This window comes from Numida meleagris, chromosome 6 (assembly GCF_002078875.1).
Source record: "Numida meleagris isolate 19003 breed g44 Domestic line chromosome 6, NumMel1.0, whole genome shotgun sequence".
Taxonomy (NCBI): Eukaryota; Metazoa; Chordata; class Aves; order Galliformes; family Numididae; genus Numida; species Numida meleagris.
Genome location: NC_034414.1, coordinates 12,104,778 through 12,119,883, shown reverse-complemented (window position 1 = coordinate 12,119,883; position 15,106 = coordinate 12,104,778). Strand labels below are relative to the sequence as shown.

The 15,106-nt window shown below is 37.3% G+C and overlaps 1 protein-coding gene across 5 annotated transcripts in view; it reads left to right on the top strand.

Moving 5' to 3' along the window:
• LOC110401110 (harmonin-like) overlaps positions 1 to 15,106 on the top strand; it is a 46,520-nt gene that overhangs the window by 10,140 nt on the left and 21,274 nt on the right. For all 5 annotated transcript variants that reach the window (XM_021401814.1, XM_021401813.1, XM_021401816.1 and 2 more), the window contains exons 5-14: positions 5,183 to 5,291; positions 5,394 to 5,418; positions 6,151 to 6,208; positions 6,933 to 7,036; positions 8,231 to 8,315; positions 8,724 to 8,783; positions 9,072 to 9,128; positions 10,866 to 11,008; positions 11,585 to 11,650; positions 13,375 to 13,499. In XM_021401814.1, the coding sequence (XP_021257489.1) occupies positions 5,183 to 5,291; positions 5,394 to 5,418; positions 6,151 to 6,208; positions 6,933 to 7,036; positions 8,231 to 8,315; positions 8,724 to 8,783; positions 9,072 to 9,128; positions 10,866 to 11,008; positions 11,585 to 11,650; positions 13,375 to 13,499 (832 nt within the window). The remainder of the gene's footprint in view (positions 1 to 5,182; positions 5,292 to 5,393; positions 5,419 to 6,150; positions 6,209 to 6,932; positions 7,037 to 8,230; positions 8,316 to 8,723; positions 8,784 to 9,071; positions 9,129 to 10,865; positions 11,009 to 11,584; positions 11,651 to 13,374; positions 13,500 to 15,106) is intronic.

Here is a 15,106-nt window from a genome sequence, read left to right as displayed (position 1 = left end):
TTTTTTAGATTTGTCTTTTCATTTTTCTGTAGACCAAGGCTCTGTGATCTGCTGCAGACTGCTTGGAAGAGGGGAATAAGGACAGATCTTGAACTGTTCTTAAAAATATGTATTGAAAAACAACAGCAACAACAAAAACCGCTGACAAAAATGTGTGAGGTGAACTGAAAAGATAAGATAGACCAACTGAAGTCAATAATACATATTTGAGGCTAAATATTTTTATACAAACTTCTGGTATTTTTTTAAGTGAGTAATCCAGAGAGGCCAGAGATGGAAAGGGTGGAGGATTTGCAGCTGTTTTATTACTGAGGTAGTCAGCCAGCCTTCTTTTGAAAACTGGGGTCACTCATTTTCTTACTGTTTCCGAGAATGAGCAGCAGAATCCTAAATACGCTTGAAAGTCTTTATGATTTGTAGAGGATGTTAAGCCTCTATGCACAAAGCCAAAGAGTCTGACTTCACTCACAGCTAATTTCCTTCTTGGCAGTACAATCATATTGCCAATGAGAATCTTAGTCTTAAAAATGCTTTTCTTAGAACAGATTTTCTGAAGCATGGAGGGCAGTGAAACAGCTCTAGATTGTATTCTTGGTTTTGGAGAAGGGAACCGGCTTTAGAGTTTTGCAGTGGATTTTCAGAGGGAAGACAATGGCGGTGGCACCGCTGTCAGTTATGAATGAATGGACGGATGTGGCTTTGAACATTTGCAACAAGTTGATTAAGAGAATGGTAGCGTGGCTATCATAAAGTGAGCATAGAATCATAGAATCATAGAATTAGCTAGGTTGGAAAAGACCTACAAGATCACCCAGTCCAACCATCCACCTACCACCAACATAACCCCACTAAACCAGGTCTCTCAACACTATATCTAAACGTTTCTTGAACACCTCCAGGGACGGTGACTCAACCACCTCCCTGGGCAGCCTGTTCCAGCGTCTGACCACTCTTTCAGAAAAGTAGTATTTCCTAATGTCCAGCCTAAATCTCCCCTGGCGCAACTTGAAGCCATTCCCCCTCGTCCTGTCACTAGTTACAAGAGAGAAGAGGCTGACCCCCAGCTCACTACAACCTCCCTTCAGGTAGTTACAGAGAGCGATGAGGTCTCCCCTGAGCCTCCTCTTCTCCAGACTGAACAATCCCAGCTCCCTCAGCCGCTCCTCATAAGGCCTGTGCTCCAGACCCCTCACCAGCTTTGTCACCCTCCTCTGAACACGCTCCAGGGCCTCAATGTCTTTTTTACAGTGAGGGGCCCAAAACTGGACACAGTACTCAAGGTGGGGCCTCACTAGGGCTGAATAAGCAATAAGAGGTGTGAGACTATATTGCAGGTGCTATGTGCTTTTCCTTGTCAGATGCTGCGCTTTGATCACAGATTGTATGTTCAAAAGCCTTCAGTGCAGACCTAACTCCTCTCTTTCTGAAAATCTTACTAGCTTAAATGAAAAGAGTTAAGCTCCTGGGAGCGCTGAGAATTGCACAGAGGTCATTGCCTTGTGTGACGTTTCCTGGGTAGTCCAATGTTGACCACCGTGTTCATGAAAAGATTTTCTTCCAACATCCAGTCTTAATCTCCCTTGACACAGCTAAGGCCATTTCCTTGCGTTCTATCAGTTGTCACTCTTGTTTTACTGTTCTGTTAGAATGATAGTAACACTGGAGTTAAAATATAATGTACCGTATCCATCTGTTTCTAGTAAAATCTGTGTGTACAAGTTGTTTTTAGTCCTAATATTTTTGTTCTTTTAAATACTCTTTTTGATCCTTTGGTCCTTGTTTCTTTTTTTGAAAATATCACATACGTAATCATATATTATATATCATTAATTCAGAAGCACTTGTTCTGTCAACTCTTCTTTCACATTACACAGCTGATATATATCTTTAACCACAGAAGGAAGGGACAGGCTTGAGAACTGAATGGGGTTCAACAAGGTTAAGTGCAAGGTGCTGCACTTGAATCAGAGCAGTCCCAGATATGTGCAGATATCCAAAACTGGGAGGAGAACTCATTGAGAGCAACCTCATGAAGAGGACTTGAGGGTCCTGGTGGACAAAAAGCTGGACATGAACCAACAGTGTGCAACTGCAACCTGGAAGGCTGGCAATATCCTGGGCTGCATCAAAAGAATTGGCCTGCAGGGAAAGGAATCTCCTCAATTGTCCACCTCTGCTCTGCCCTTGATAAAGCCCATTCTGGATTACTGCATCCAGGCCAGGGGCTGACAGAACAAGAAAGACATGAAGCTGTTGGAGCAGGTCCAGAGGAGGGCCACAAAGGTGATCAGAGGTCTGGAGCATCTCTCCTTTGAAGAAAGGCTGAGGGAGCTGGGCTTGTTTAGCTTAGAGAAGGCTCTGGGGAGACCTCATTGCAGCCTCCTAGTATTATACTATCTAGTATTTGAGGAGGGCTTGTAAACAGGAGAGAGACTGACTTTTTTTACATGGTTGGAGGGCGATAAAACAAGGGGGGATGTTTTAAAACTAAAAGTGGGGAAATTTAGATTAGATGCGAGGAGGAAACTTTCCTCAGAAAGTGGTGAGGCACAGGCTGCATAGAGAAGCTGTGGATGCCCCATCCCTGGAGAAGCTCAAGGCCAGGTTAGATGGGGCCCTGGGCGGCTTGGTTTGGTGGGTGGCAGCCTGCCCACTGCAGTGTTGTAGCTGGATGGTCTTTAAAGTCCCTTCCAACCCAAGCCTTTCTACGGTTCTGTAATTCTGATTCTATGACTTGAAGTGTCCAGCAGGTGGAGCAGCAGTTCCACCGGCTGTGAACAACAGTCACGTTGTGCCTCTGCAAGACTCATATATTGCTTTTTGTATGTTTACTTTTTCTCCACTACTTTAGTGGTCTTTTGAAGTTGTATTGTGTTAGCTAAATATCTTAAAGTTCAGAGGAGTCTGTGTTTCAAGAGGTATGTTGGTACAATGGGCACATTTGTAGTATTTTGTATACTACTATGCATCATATGACACTTCCTGGAAAAAGTAGAAAAGTTTGGGAGAGAAGTGAAAAAGTAGAGTGTGGGGTTTTTTTTCCCTTGTTCTGCTTGAACAGAGCAAAATTGGAAAATATGTTTTCCATATGAATTAGCGTAGAGGCTGTGGATGTTGGCATGTCCATTGTCCCATAAACTAAGCTAGCGTAACAGTCTCTAAGCCACAAGCCATACTGAGGAATTCCTGCTTCCAGTTAGGCTTCTTGCTCTCCCATGAATGTGGCAATGTAGATGCTAGGTGTTTAATAGAGCTGCACAGAGCCAGAGCAGGAATTTCCATCTGTCCCCGTCTTTTCCTTAAAATTGTCAGCAAGGTACAAGGAAGCTAGACTTCAGTGATCTAGACTGTGAATTCTTCACTTCTTAAAAGCCTTTTCAGGCACAGATATTCCGATCAAACTTGTATGATGGAAAAAACAGCGGATGCACTTCATGATTTAAACTGCGTAGCCATAGTAGGTCACTTTCTCACTGTGACTAAGGCTGGTGGTGTTACCTTCTGTCCTAGTACACTAAAGCTGGAAAGCCTCTGTGGGGGGACCTGAAAGACTCTGGCTGAAAATACTGTTTGGTAGGGAAACATTTGGAGATGTATGGTTTGGTGTTTGTGTAGTCCTGCGTGGAGCTAAGAGTTGGACTTGGCGATCCTAGTGGGTATTTTCCAACTCAGGATATTCTGTGGTTCTGTGACTCTAGCAAGGTGGCATTTCAGTATATTTTACATAATAAATATTCATAGTGTAAAAGGTTACTGGAAAGCAGTAAAGTCAAGGTATTTACCTATGTGCTTGTGAAGATCAAAGTACAGAGGTGTAAGAGAAAACTGATTGTTGTGAAAGCTGTTTCCTGGAAGCATTTGCCAGTCCTTCTCTGAGGATTGATTTGTTTGGTTTGCCTAATGGAAGAGAGTCATCAGCACCAGTTCTCACACAGTCATGTCATGTGGTTCACACTAGGTGCAAGTGCCAGGGCCTGGCATTTTTCAGTATCATCTTGAGCAGCTAGTAATGTACAACCGTAAACAAAGTAGGCAGTGCCGCTATCCCTGATTCCTTCTTAGGCTGCCTTGCCTAAGGGGATCATTAGAGGAAGTTGGAGACTTTGAATCAAGTTGTCAAATATATGTGTGGATGTGAAATAAAGGAAAGGAAGTCTTTTTAAATGAAAGCTATGCAGTGTCATTTTATCACTAAATAAACATGAGCTACTGATACAGCTAATTCTGGTTTCACTTGAGCTTTCTCCATCTGAATTTGCCTTGGGAATAATCTTAGTTTTGTTCCTGCTACTATTCAGGTTGTTCATTCTTGGTTTGTTCTGTAGATGATCATGCTCTCTGTTGTCCATGTAGCCCAGATATGGATTGCATGCACAGAAAGTAGCCTTGGGAATAAATTAATGACTTGTCTTCTGTTTGGTGGGAGCTTTCTTGTATGATATTGTTCCAAGTTTCCCGCTTTCTTTTTTTTTCATGTCTTACAATAAGGGTGTTGCGACAGTAGTGTGGCATCTCCCCAGCTGTAGTATATGAAAAATGATGGGTGGCTGCTGTGAAACACATGAAAGGGTATCAGATGAATAGCATACTCTTCTGTAACTCATGTACGTGATCCAAGAAGACTTGAGCTACTGCAGCCCAGAATAAACATTCCTTATGCTAGCATGACTATTGTAACCAGTAAGATATTGCATCTGAAACTGAGCTAAATTCATTAAAATAATGTATTATTCTGAATCCAGAATCAGACAAGTGGATAAGATCAAGTTTTTTGTCCTATTGACCAAAGTAGTTGGAAAGGTATCTCAGAGAACGTGTGATTAAAACTAATTTAACCTATTAAAGTGTAAAGAATTATCACTCAAAAATTGTTTGAACTGGAATATGGACATCTGTATTTAAGATAAACTGTGGGACAGAAGTCTGGCTTGTCTTCATGCTTTCCACCATACATTATTTTTAAAACTGTTATTCTGGCCACTAATCTATGCTGCTGGTGTTGAGTATTAAGTTCAAGCAAGTACAGGTAAATCTTATCCAGAGTTTACATGAAATCAATCCCTAAAGTATTGAACTGAACACTGTAAAGCTTCTGCATTGAAATGATTGTCAGATTACACCATCTCTTAGAAACTTTTCTTTACTTCACCTTTTTTTTTTCCTTTTATCTTTCATTTCTTAGGTTGGAGATGAGATAGTTCGTATAAATGGATATTCCATCTCATCATGCACACACGAGGAAGTCATAAACCTCATTCGCACAAAGAAAATAGTGTCCATAAAAGTGAGACGTAAGCAGCATCAAAAATCACCTACGTTACTAGAGGTTGTTGTTAATAGATAGGTAGTGACCTGTAGAAAATGTTTCTTAACATAGCATTTCTCTTTTTCAGATATTGGAATGATACCGGTCAAAAGGTAATAAAACTTTTCACACAGCCTTCTCAATACTCAGGACACCACTCTTGTTTATCTGTATGTTTGAAAATTTGTGCCACGCATCTCTGTAGCTAGTTAAAATGACACGTCTAGTGTGATGACAGGCAGATACCTTGTTACACGGGTCTGACTCATTATATGGTTGCTTACTTAAATGAACAAATTTTGGTTTCTTCGTTAATAGTGGATGCTCCCTGAAAATTTTATTCTCAACACATCTTGCTTAATGAAGAGCTTTACTACTTCTGCACGTATATGACATTTGAGAATTGCTTTAGAGCTTAGAAAAAATCAAACTATTGTCCTCGTCCAATTTATTGTTGAATTTTGAAACTGTAAGTGGAATGTTTGACAAATGTCAATGATGAAATGTGTATCTCCGCACAGACGTTTATATAAACTGTTAAAGTTTTTATGATTATTTTCTTTGCTATTCTTAGAGTTTCTCATTATTGTTTCATTTGAGGAGGATTACTCAATTTTAAATTTGGCCAGCTTTGCTCACTGAAGTAATTGAATACTTTACTAGCCTAAATAATTTTATAGTTGTTTGATATTCTATTTAAATAGCTGAACAAAATATACAAGTTATAGTGAATGGTATCCTAAGGAACTAGTGGATGCAAAACAGAATGCCTCGTTTCAAAACAGCTTTTTGAATATATTCATATTCATTTTTCACTGTCATTTTTAATCACTTTTTCCTTTCAGTTCAGCAGATGAACCCCTTAAATGGCAATATGTGGACCAGTTTGTGTCAGATTCTGGGGTAAGGGATTAATATCTTATGCTATCTTCTGGGAAGTCTGTAATTGTTCTGAACCATTTTCTCCTTGGAGCTTATCACAGAAGTCTTTGTATTAATTTTTTTAGGCGCAGTATCTTATTACGCGTGTTTGGGGAAAAACATCTTTTGTGATATGAAATGATTCTAGAATCACTAGATAAGGAAAGGGCCCAGTACAAGTGTAGTATCTCTTACTCACTGATTGGTACCTTATTTTGTTTGACCAGGCCATTCTTTTACTGTATAAATCTTAAACAGATAATTTGATATATCTTTGTTATACTGGTGGAGGAATGACAACATAAATGCAAGGGAGTTGTAGCAATGAAGAGAAAGACCCCAATTATCTAATTTGTCTTTCAGGAAGAAAAATTTTGTTAAATAGTGAGCATTATCAAGTCTTTTTCAAGCTTTTTTGTCAGGGAACATCTAAATTATTATTTTGCCATATCACTTTCCTCTAATTTTCCTTCATCCTTGTCTGGAGAGAAAGCTTGATTATTGAAACAATTTTCTCCAAACAGATAAGTTAGTCTTTCACATCAGTCACACTGCTCCACTGTAATTCATATCCACTTCTAATTGGTCCATGGAAGAATCTTAATTTGGTATTTTCAGGCTTTGTTCTTAGCTTCATGGAGTTTCTATTGGTCTTTGTACAACTTCAACACAGAGTAATGTCTGCAGTTTTTTAATCACTCTGTAGGAAGGAAAGGGCAGTGTTGCTGGTCTTGCTTCTTCTGGAGGGAGAGACAGTAAAGAGAAGAAAGTCTTCATTAGCTTGATTGGTACAAAAGGCATGGGATGCAGGTGGGTACGTGGCTTGTTAAATGAGACATCCAAGGCAGTTCATTCCTTTGTTCACTGATATGATATGTAGAACATAGAGAACCGCGGAGGATCGAGAAAACTTAACAGGACCAGGAGGACATCTGTGACACATATATATCATTAGGCAAAATATAACTAACTGCGTCCCAAGTTCTGACTTAAAATTTAAAAAATCTCAATTTAAAAATTGGAGGAAGATTATAGTAACGTAACAGAAGTTGTGTCGTGGAACAGGATCTTTTAAATACTTTCAGACTTCTAAAATTTTAAATACTTTGAGATGCTTCTCTGTAATATAGTAGGTTTCAGCACTGTCCATTGTCAAATTGACTCCCTTATCCTAGACTACTTTCTGTGAAACTTTTCTGAACTAAGAGGCCATGGCCCAGTTCCTAATATTAATTTTGGTTTTCAACATTTTTAGAAATATGAGCAAACGCTTCTCAGACTTGAGTCCTTTCACCTAGTTATGAAGATTTTGAGGTAGAAGAGAAATTGTAGGATTTCTTCAGCAGCTACTACATGTTGTAATATGAAGTTAACAAGATTTAACTGCACAGAATATTTTCAAAGTAATAATTTTTCTTTAATATATTTTGGAAGATAAAAGATAAAGTTTTAAATATATTTACAAACCTGGAAGGGTGGTTTGACATCACCTGCTGGACATATTATCCACAGAAATGACTGTTGTCTTGAGGGCCAGCATGGATTGCAACACTAGATGTTGGATCCCAGTTGCAATATCCTTTTTGGTTTTTGGTAAATAATCCTGAAGAATAACACTATTATAAATATACATAGTATACTATAGATCAACAAATAATTATGCAAGCAATTATTAACTCTTCATTGTATTACATGCTGACTTTTCAATACCATAGGAGTCCTCAGTCCCTTAGTGTTAGGTACATGTTCTGTGTTAGTTTCAGCATCCAAAGCAATATCCAGAAGCTTGAATGTTTTTCTTTTTTATTTTTAGGTATGGTTTTGTGGCAAAAAGGGTAGAAAAGTATTCTGTGTACTAGCAAATTTCAGTGCTTGTTTCAGAGTAATCTAGACCATAAAAAACTTTCTCAATCAGAAACAAGAAAACAAGACTTCTTGATTGCTTCTGTATCAGTCTATAATTACTGTTTTTAAAATGTATTAATTTTTTTTATCTTCCACCAGTATTTCCAGTGGTCCAACACAAAAACCAGGCATTTTTGTCAGCAATGTTAAGCCAGGTTCTCTTTCAGCAGAAGTGGGCTTAGAGGTAAGTATGCCATTTTCCAGTGTTGTTACTACAAGGAAATCTTGTTTGGCATTTATTTTTTCAAGGATTTTGGATCACTGTAGAGACATTAGCTGTCATTTGTTTCTATGGGAAAGAAACACTGTGTGGTTAGTTTTCCAGTCAAGAAAGTTCCCTGCCTTTCAAGAACATATGTGAAGTGATATCCTGGGTCAGACCAACAGTCCACCTAGCTCAGAATTTGGTCTCTAATAGAGGCAATAGGAAAAGCCTGTGGAAGGACTTGCATGGTTGGCTGATTTCCCCTTGTATTCTGCCAGTACGTGTAATTATTATATTGAGAAGGTTTGACAGTATCTCTCTCTCTGATTCCAGTTAGCGTGCGTATTAATTCAGTATCTGTACTAAAATTTGGATTAACTCCTTTAGGTTGGTGATCAGATTGTTGAGGTGAATGGGGTGGACTTCTCGAATGTGGATCATAAAGAGGTAAGATTAAAACTTCGTAATTCCATTAATATGTAGTTGTCAGCTTTTTTAAACTTCTGTCTGATTCTCTTGGCTGCAAAGAAAAAAAAGTGTTGATACTGACCTACTTAATTAAAGGTTGAGTATTGAACATGAGGATTTGGAGATCTGAATAGCTACCACTTTGTTTTTTAGTTCAGATAACGTCTTTTGGAAATTCCAACTTTGACAGCTAGCACCTTTCATTATATGTGCATAGCATACTTACCACTGAATGCAGATTGATTTTTGTTTCATTTTAATTTGCAGGCTGTCAGAGTGCTCAGAAGTAGCCGTACTTTGACTATCTCTGTAGTGGCAGGCGCTGTAAGTAATATGCTTACAAAAGCACAATGTTTGTGAAAATTACTGTATGGACAAAGAAATGGTAGAAATAAATGAAAAACAAAGCTGTGTTTCATTATAATGTTTCTGCTGCCAAATTCAGTCAAACCAAAGCAGTTTGGAGTAGCTTCTGATTATTTCCAGCTATCCACAACATGCTCAAATACAACAGTTTCAGGAATGTGTATTGTTCACGTGAAGCACCTGTACAATACTGCTCACTTGGCAATGACTGGGAATTAGCTTTATGGTAATGATTTCTCGTATTTTAGAGCTTGTGTTCCGTAAGATAGCTTCTTCTGCTGAAACACGAAAGGTTGAGTCAAGCAACGTTCTTCCTGAGTAGTTAATATATTCCTTGTACAACTGTTAAACCTGTTCTCTTTAGTGTATTCAACACAGAAAACTGTTCAATTTTCCATTTCCATTGTTTGTACAACAGAACAATATGCCTTTCGGTCCTGATCTAAAGTCAGCTGAAATTAATTTCAACTGATTTCATTGTGACTTTCAAAAAGCATTTAAATATTTTTACTGCTTTAATCCTTCTTACATTAAAATGTGCAATTTTATATGAGGGCATACTTAAGTTCAATAGACTAACCAAAGAAGATATAATTATCTCACAACTGAATTAAATAAAAGCGAGGTTTAATAAATGATTTAGACTACTTCATAAGGGTTCTTATATACTGTTTATCTGTGTGAAGGAATCCATAATTTTAATTAAACAACTCTTACAATACTGGAAGAGACAATTGCTCAAAGGCATGATAGACATTGTTTAAAGGAATGCTCCAGGCTAGTTGATTAGGCTCATCACCTCTTAATGAATATCCAAAGGAATTAGCTTCAGTTCCAAGAGATGTTGCAAGCTGTAAGAAAAAGAGTGTGTCCCATTGGCCTCATTAAAATTCTTGCTGTGGGACTCTTTGATTCCACTGTAATTCACCTCATTTCTTTCTCCTTTCCTTGGTACGCATCTCTGTACTGAAGAAGAAACTGCAATAGATAAACTTTGTTTCTTTAATCCTCTTCTCTGGTTAAGCAAAGACCATGACACAAAGGCATGCTTCTCTGCCTATTTTTGTTCATGAGCTTTAAAGCCACATCATTTTGAAAATTTATGCATTGATAATTAATGGGATATTAATTTCAGTAATGACTAGATAAATATTCTCATGGAGTTTCAAAAACAGCACCACTGGAATACCTTTATGAAATAGAAAATAGTACTGAATTCATAGCTATAAAGCAAACTAAATAGGAATAAAACCAACTGAAGCACATCAGCTAATACAACCTCTTCCAAGCTGCATTCCCTGCTTTTTCGTATTCTCTAGCAGCCAGGCACAAGAGTGTTAAAAGATGATGACTGTGCCATTGTCTTCACCACTGGGATTCATTTGATGCCCCGTTCGCATTGCTCTGTACATTCTGGGGGATGTACTGAGTCTGAATTGGGCATGACGACTACACTATTGCTGCTGAGTAGTTGCATATGTTTAGCACGTCATAAATTACTCAAAATCTGGAGCATTTCTTTGGAGTGAATTGGCCAGGTCTTTCAGTCAGGAATGCTTTGTGAAAGACTAAAATTAATGGGTGGTAATGGCAGATGTGCTTATGTGTTACGTAAGGAGTTCTGAATTATTTCCTAGGAAAACTGCATTCGCGAGTCTCTCAAGTGACTGATTTGTGTTGGGGTGCTGATTGCAGGGAAAGGAACTGTTCATGACTGAAGAGGAGAGGCAGAGAGAAGCACGTCTTCGTGAGCAGGAACGCCAGGAGCTAATGCATCAGAAGCGACTTGCACTGGAGACTAACAAAATCATCAAAGAGCAGCAAGAGAAAGAGAGATTGTAAGGAATCTGTTCAGGAGGGTCTGAAAAATTTAGCTTGGATTTGAAATGGGCAAGTAAGATAGGACTAATTTTAAGAAGATTCCCAGCTGAACTTAATCTTGCTCTTACGAAATCTCTGTTCGTGATTCCTTATTCCTTTTTTTATTATTATTTTCAAAACCAGCATCATTCAAATAGGTGTATTGAGTAAAAGGGCTACTTGTTCCCCAACTCCTGAAGTTTGGAGTATCACGCATTTTCTTGATGCCATTCCCTTCTCCATGATTTTTGTCAGAGTGGTAGTAAATTCGTACTCTTAGAATAACACATTATAGTACTGTCTCAGAAGGAGATAGTTAGAGTTAAATAAGTGACGTGTCCTTACAATGCAGATGGTCACGAATGTCCTCAAGGGTTCAACATGCTTTTGTTTGAACCTTGATATCTTAAAGACTTTATAAAAAGAAGATTTTTTTTCCCAATGTGTATGTATTTGCTGTCTATATATTTCATTAATTATATGCTGACACACTCTGTGCAAGTTCTTACTCAGAAAATGCTATTTTTATCATGGTGTCCTAATTCCTGTTATAGAAGAAAAATGGAGATTTCCCAGAAGGCTGCAGAGGAAGAAGAGAGATATCGCAGAGAAATTGAGCAGTAAGTAACAAACTACAGGGGCCATATGCTGCCTGGAAAAAAAAAAAAAAGGATCCCTATGTATTAGATCTGACCGAAAACACTCTTTTCTAATAAAATTATATATTTAGTGAAGAGTAGGATCCAGTGCATCTCAGTAAGTGCACCATAGAGTTACAGAATAGGAAACTGAAAAGCAGCACCTGGAAAACACAAGTATCATGTTGATAATAAATAATGGAAACTTGAAGTTGAATGTTCATTTTAAAAATACGTTATAAAGTATGCGTAGAATAGTTATGTACAGTGCATCAGATTAAAGAATTTATGTGTCTCAGAACTTGATTATTCTGCTTCCCATGTTTAATTTTAATGGAAAAGAAGAAATGAATGTTGCAAGGAAATCAGTCAAGGAGGAAACAGAAGAATGAGCGAAGAGCTCAAAAACATACATTTTAAGAAAAAAAAATCAGATATGCCTAAATGACAGAGGTCATTAATCTCAGTATACTTAAGTGACATTGTAACACCATAAATTTTTTTTCTTAAATATAATAACTAGTTTAAACATTCTTTTCAATGTGCCATGCTGCTGACTATGCTTCCAGTTTTAAATACTGACTTCAAATGCAGATTAAATAGTACTTTGGCCACGTGGATATGTTTTAAATTTATCTTAGCTAAATTTGGGATCCTCAAGAAAATCCAAGTGCAAATAGTATCATAAAAGATCTGGTAAATTTTGGCACCATATATCAATTTATCAATTCAAGACAGGCTAGAGCCAAGAATAGATTTTAGACCACTTAAAGATGCTGTATGTGAAGCTACAAGTTATTAGGTTGTATGGCAGTACTGTTGTGACAGAGGATTTTCAGAATTTTCCTTCGAACTGTCCTGTTATTGACTGTGGTGCCTTTCCTAGGTGTTTTCTAGGTATTTTCCTTGTTTTATGAACTGCACTTTCCTGCAGTGTGACTGTTCTTCTAGAATGCTGACTTTAATGTGTTTTGTTTCAATAATATTTATACTTTGCTGTCAAATGAGTCATTTTTTAGTGTAGCCTAAAACTATGTGTTTAGGAAGCAATCATGAAAATGGAACTAAGAAATAGAAATAAGACCCAAACAAATATTTACCACTGGAACTTTTGACTCTAGGCATGTTGTAGATGCTTTGTCACTTCATGTTTTAGTTAAAGATGGCTATTTTTTCTAATATGTACTTCAGTTTGTGAAATGAAAAAAAAAAAAAAAAGAGAAACAGTTTGTGACTTCAGTTAAGATTGGTAGTATTGTTACGTATTCCTCTTGGCTTAAAATCTGAAGGCATATATACAAACAAATGCACAGTAGTCTTACCTTAATATGGAAATTGGAGTTTTTTACATAGATACAGTTTACAAGTTATCCTAATAGCCATTGAGGTGCCAAAGACCATGAATAGATAACATTAAAATAGCTTTTTTTTCCCATCTGAAATGCTGGAGTGTGTGAGTAAATGCACATTTACTGTTTGAACATATTTCCAGCAAATTAGAAAGAAGTCATTATGTTCTTCAAAAAGTGACACTTAAATCATTGAAAGGATTTTGGTTTGGTGCAAGGGGCATTTTATGATGGTTTATTTTAAAGGGAGAAAAAAAACCAAACCGAAATATACTGCAAAGTAAACAATTCTAGTGAATTTACGTCTATGTTGTTTTTTATACTTTGCATTCATAGCCGCATTTTTTTTCCATATAGGATAACAGCAGAGGAAGAGAAATTTAAAAAGGAGTGGGAAGAAGACTGGGGGCCTAAAGAGCCTCCCAAACCTCTAAAAACTGTAACTGCAGAAGTGCACTCTGCCCCTCGTTCTAAACATAAAGGTAAGTAATTGATTTCAGTCTGGTTCCTTGGTAACTTATTTGTTTCAGATACGTCAGTGAGTTATATGTCTATGTCTAAAGATATGTCTAAAGCTGGGTGAGTGATCACTGATTTTCAGAAGACTGGAAGCATGTGAAAATCGTATGTAATGGATTTTAGGTAGCAGGTACCCAGCTCCCATTTTCTGCAGCCACTTAAACAATCATGTTTTTTTTTTTACAATCAGCTGCAGGGAGGAAAAAAACCAAAAAGTTAAGTAAGGAATTACTGTTAAATCATAATCTCTTTAGTTCGGGTTTCAGGTACATTCCATTCCTTGCTGTTTTTGTTTCAGTGTTTCACTTGCCAGCCTTTTAATGGAGGTGTTCTTGAATCAGTGGACACGTGGTTTCCATTATATGTCCAAATGAAAGTGGTGTTTGTATATTTTTATATATGTGATTGTACATGCATGTGCATAAGCTGATAATGAAATGCTGAATTACATACATGTAAGAGGTTTTACTTCAATGAAGATGATGTTACTCATAGTAAGTTAAAGGTTGCTTCCATTTGTAAAAAGTCATAGGTTTGTTACTTCTGAAAAGGAAGGTATGAAGAAAGGAGTAAGGGACAAATGTTTGTGTTCTTTTTTTTTTTTTTCATTTGGGAATAGCTTTGACTTTGTACATTAATCATATCAGTAATTAACTTAACATTTTTGTACTTAGTGAGAGGCCTTGGGAGGTAAATCTGGAAAACAAAAAACTAATACAAGATTTGCAGTTGGAGTTGGAGTGAATGAATGTTCTTTGTGCTCTTTCTAATGCTACCTTTTCCTTATCCCTCACTCTTAATTGAAGAATTATGTTAATTACTTAATTGAAGTATTATGAAGGATGGAGATTACAGTTTTATGTATTTTTGTTTGGTAACCCTACTTTTGGCTTGAAATAAATGAATGCAATGTTTAGCTTTCAGAAAATTCTAGATATGGATCCTGTTGTTAATCTTTTATTTCCTTCTCTGTCCTCCTTTTCATGTCTTTTTTCATCTATTGCAACAACTTTTTAACAAATACTCTGCAGAGCCTGAAAACTAATTTGATACCTCAGGGCAGTCTGCATCAAAATTATTTGAGAGATTGAGAGGATGTATTTTGTATACTCCAACTTTTCAATGAGGAATTGCCCTGAAGTGTAAGTTATTGAAAGGAATTCAAGGTGCTTGGAGCTTAATTTTCAGTTAAGAAGCTAAGTTGGGAGCTGTAGACGATGTCTGGAGGATGTACTAAAATGATATTAGACAAAGTAAGTAGTGGGAAATGCTTGTAGAGCAGGTATTACATAATTTAAGGGAAACCTGGGTCATTGCCTAACCCAATTGCATTATTTTTTGCGTGAGTGGGCAAGTCAGTTTTCTTTTCATGGGCGAGAAACTGAGATGGGGGAAATGTTTTATCCATTTAGTTTTCTGACTCTTCTGGACAGTGTTTGCCATGGTGGCCATGCAACAGAAGGCTGTTATCTGTTTCTGAAGCTAGACATCTCAGGACTTCTGATGGCTTATTAACAGGAAAGCTGCCAACCTCTGCACGTTTATCTTTATTGCAGAGTTGACTAATTGG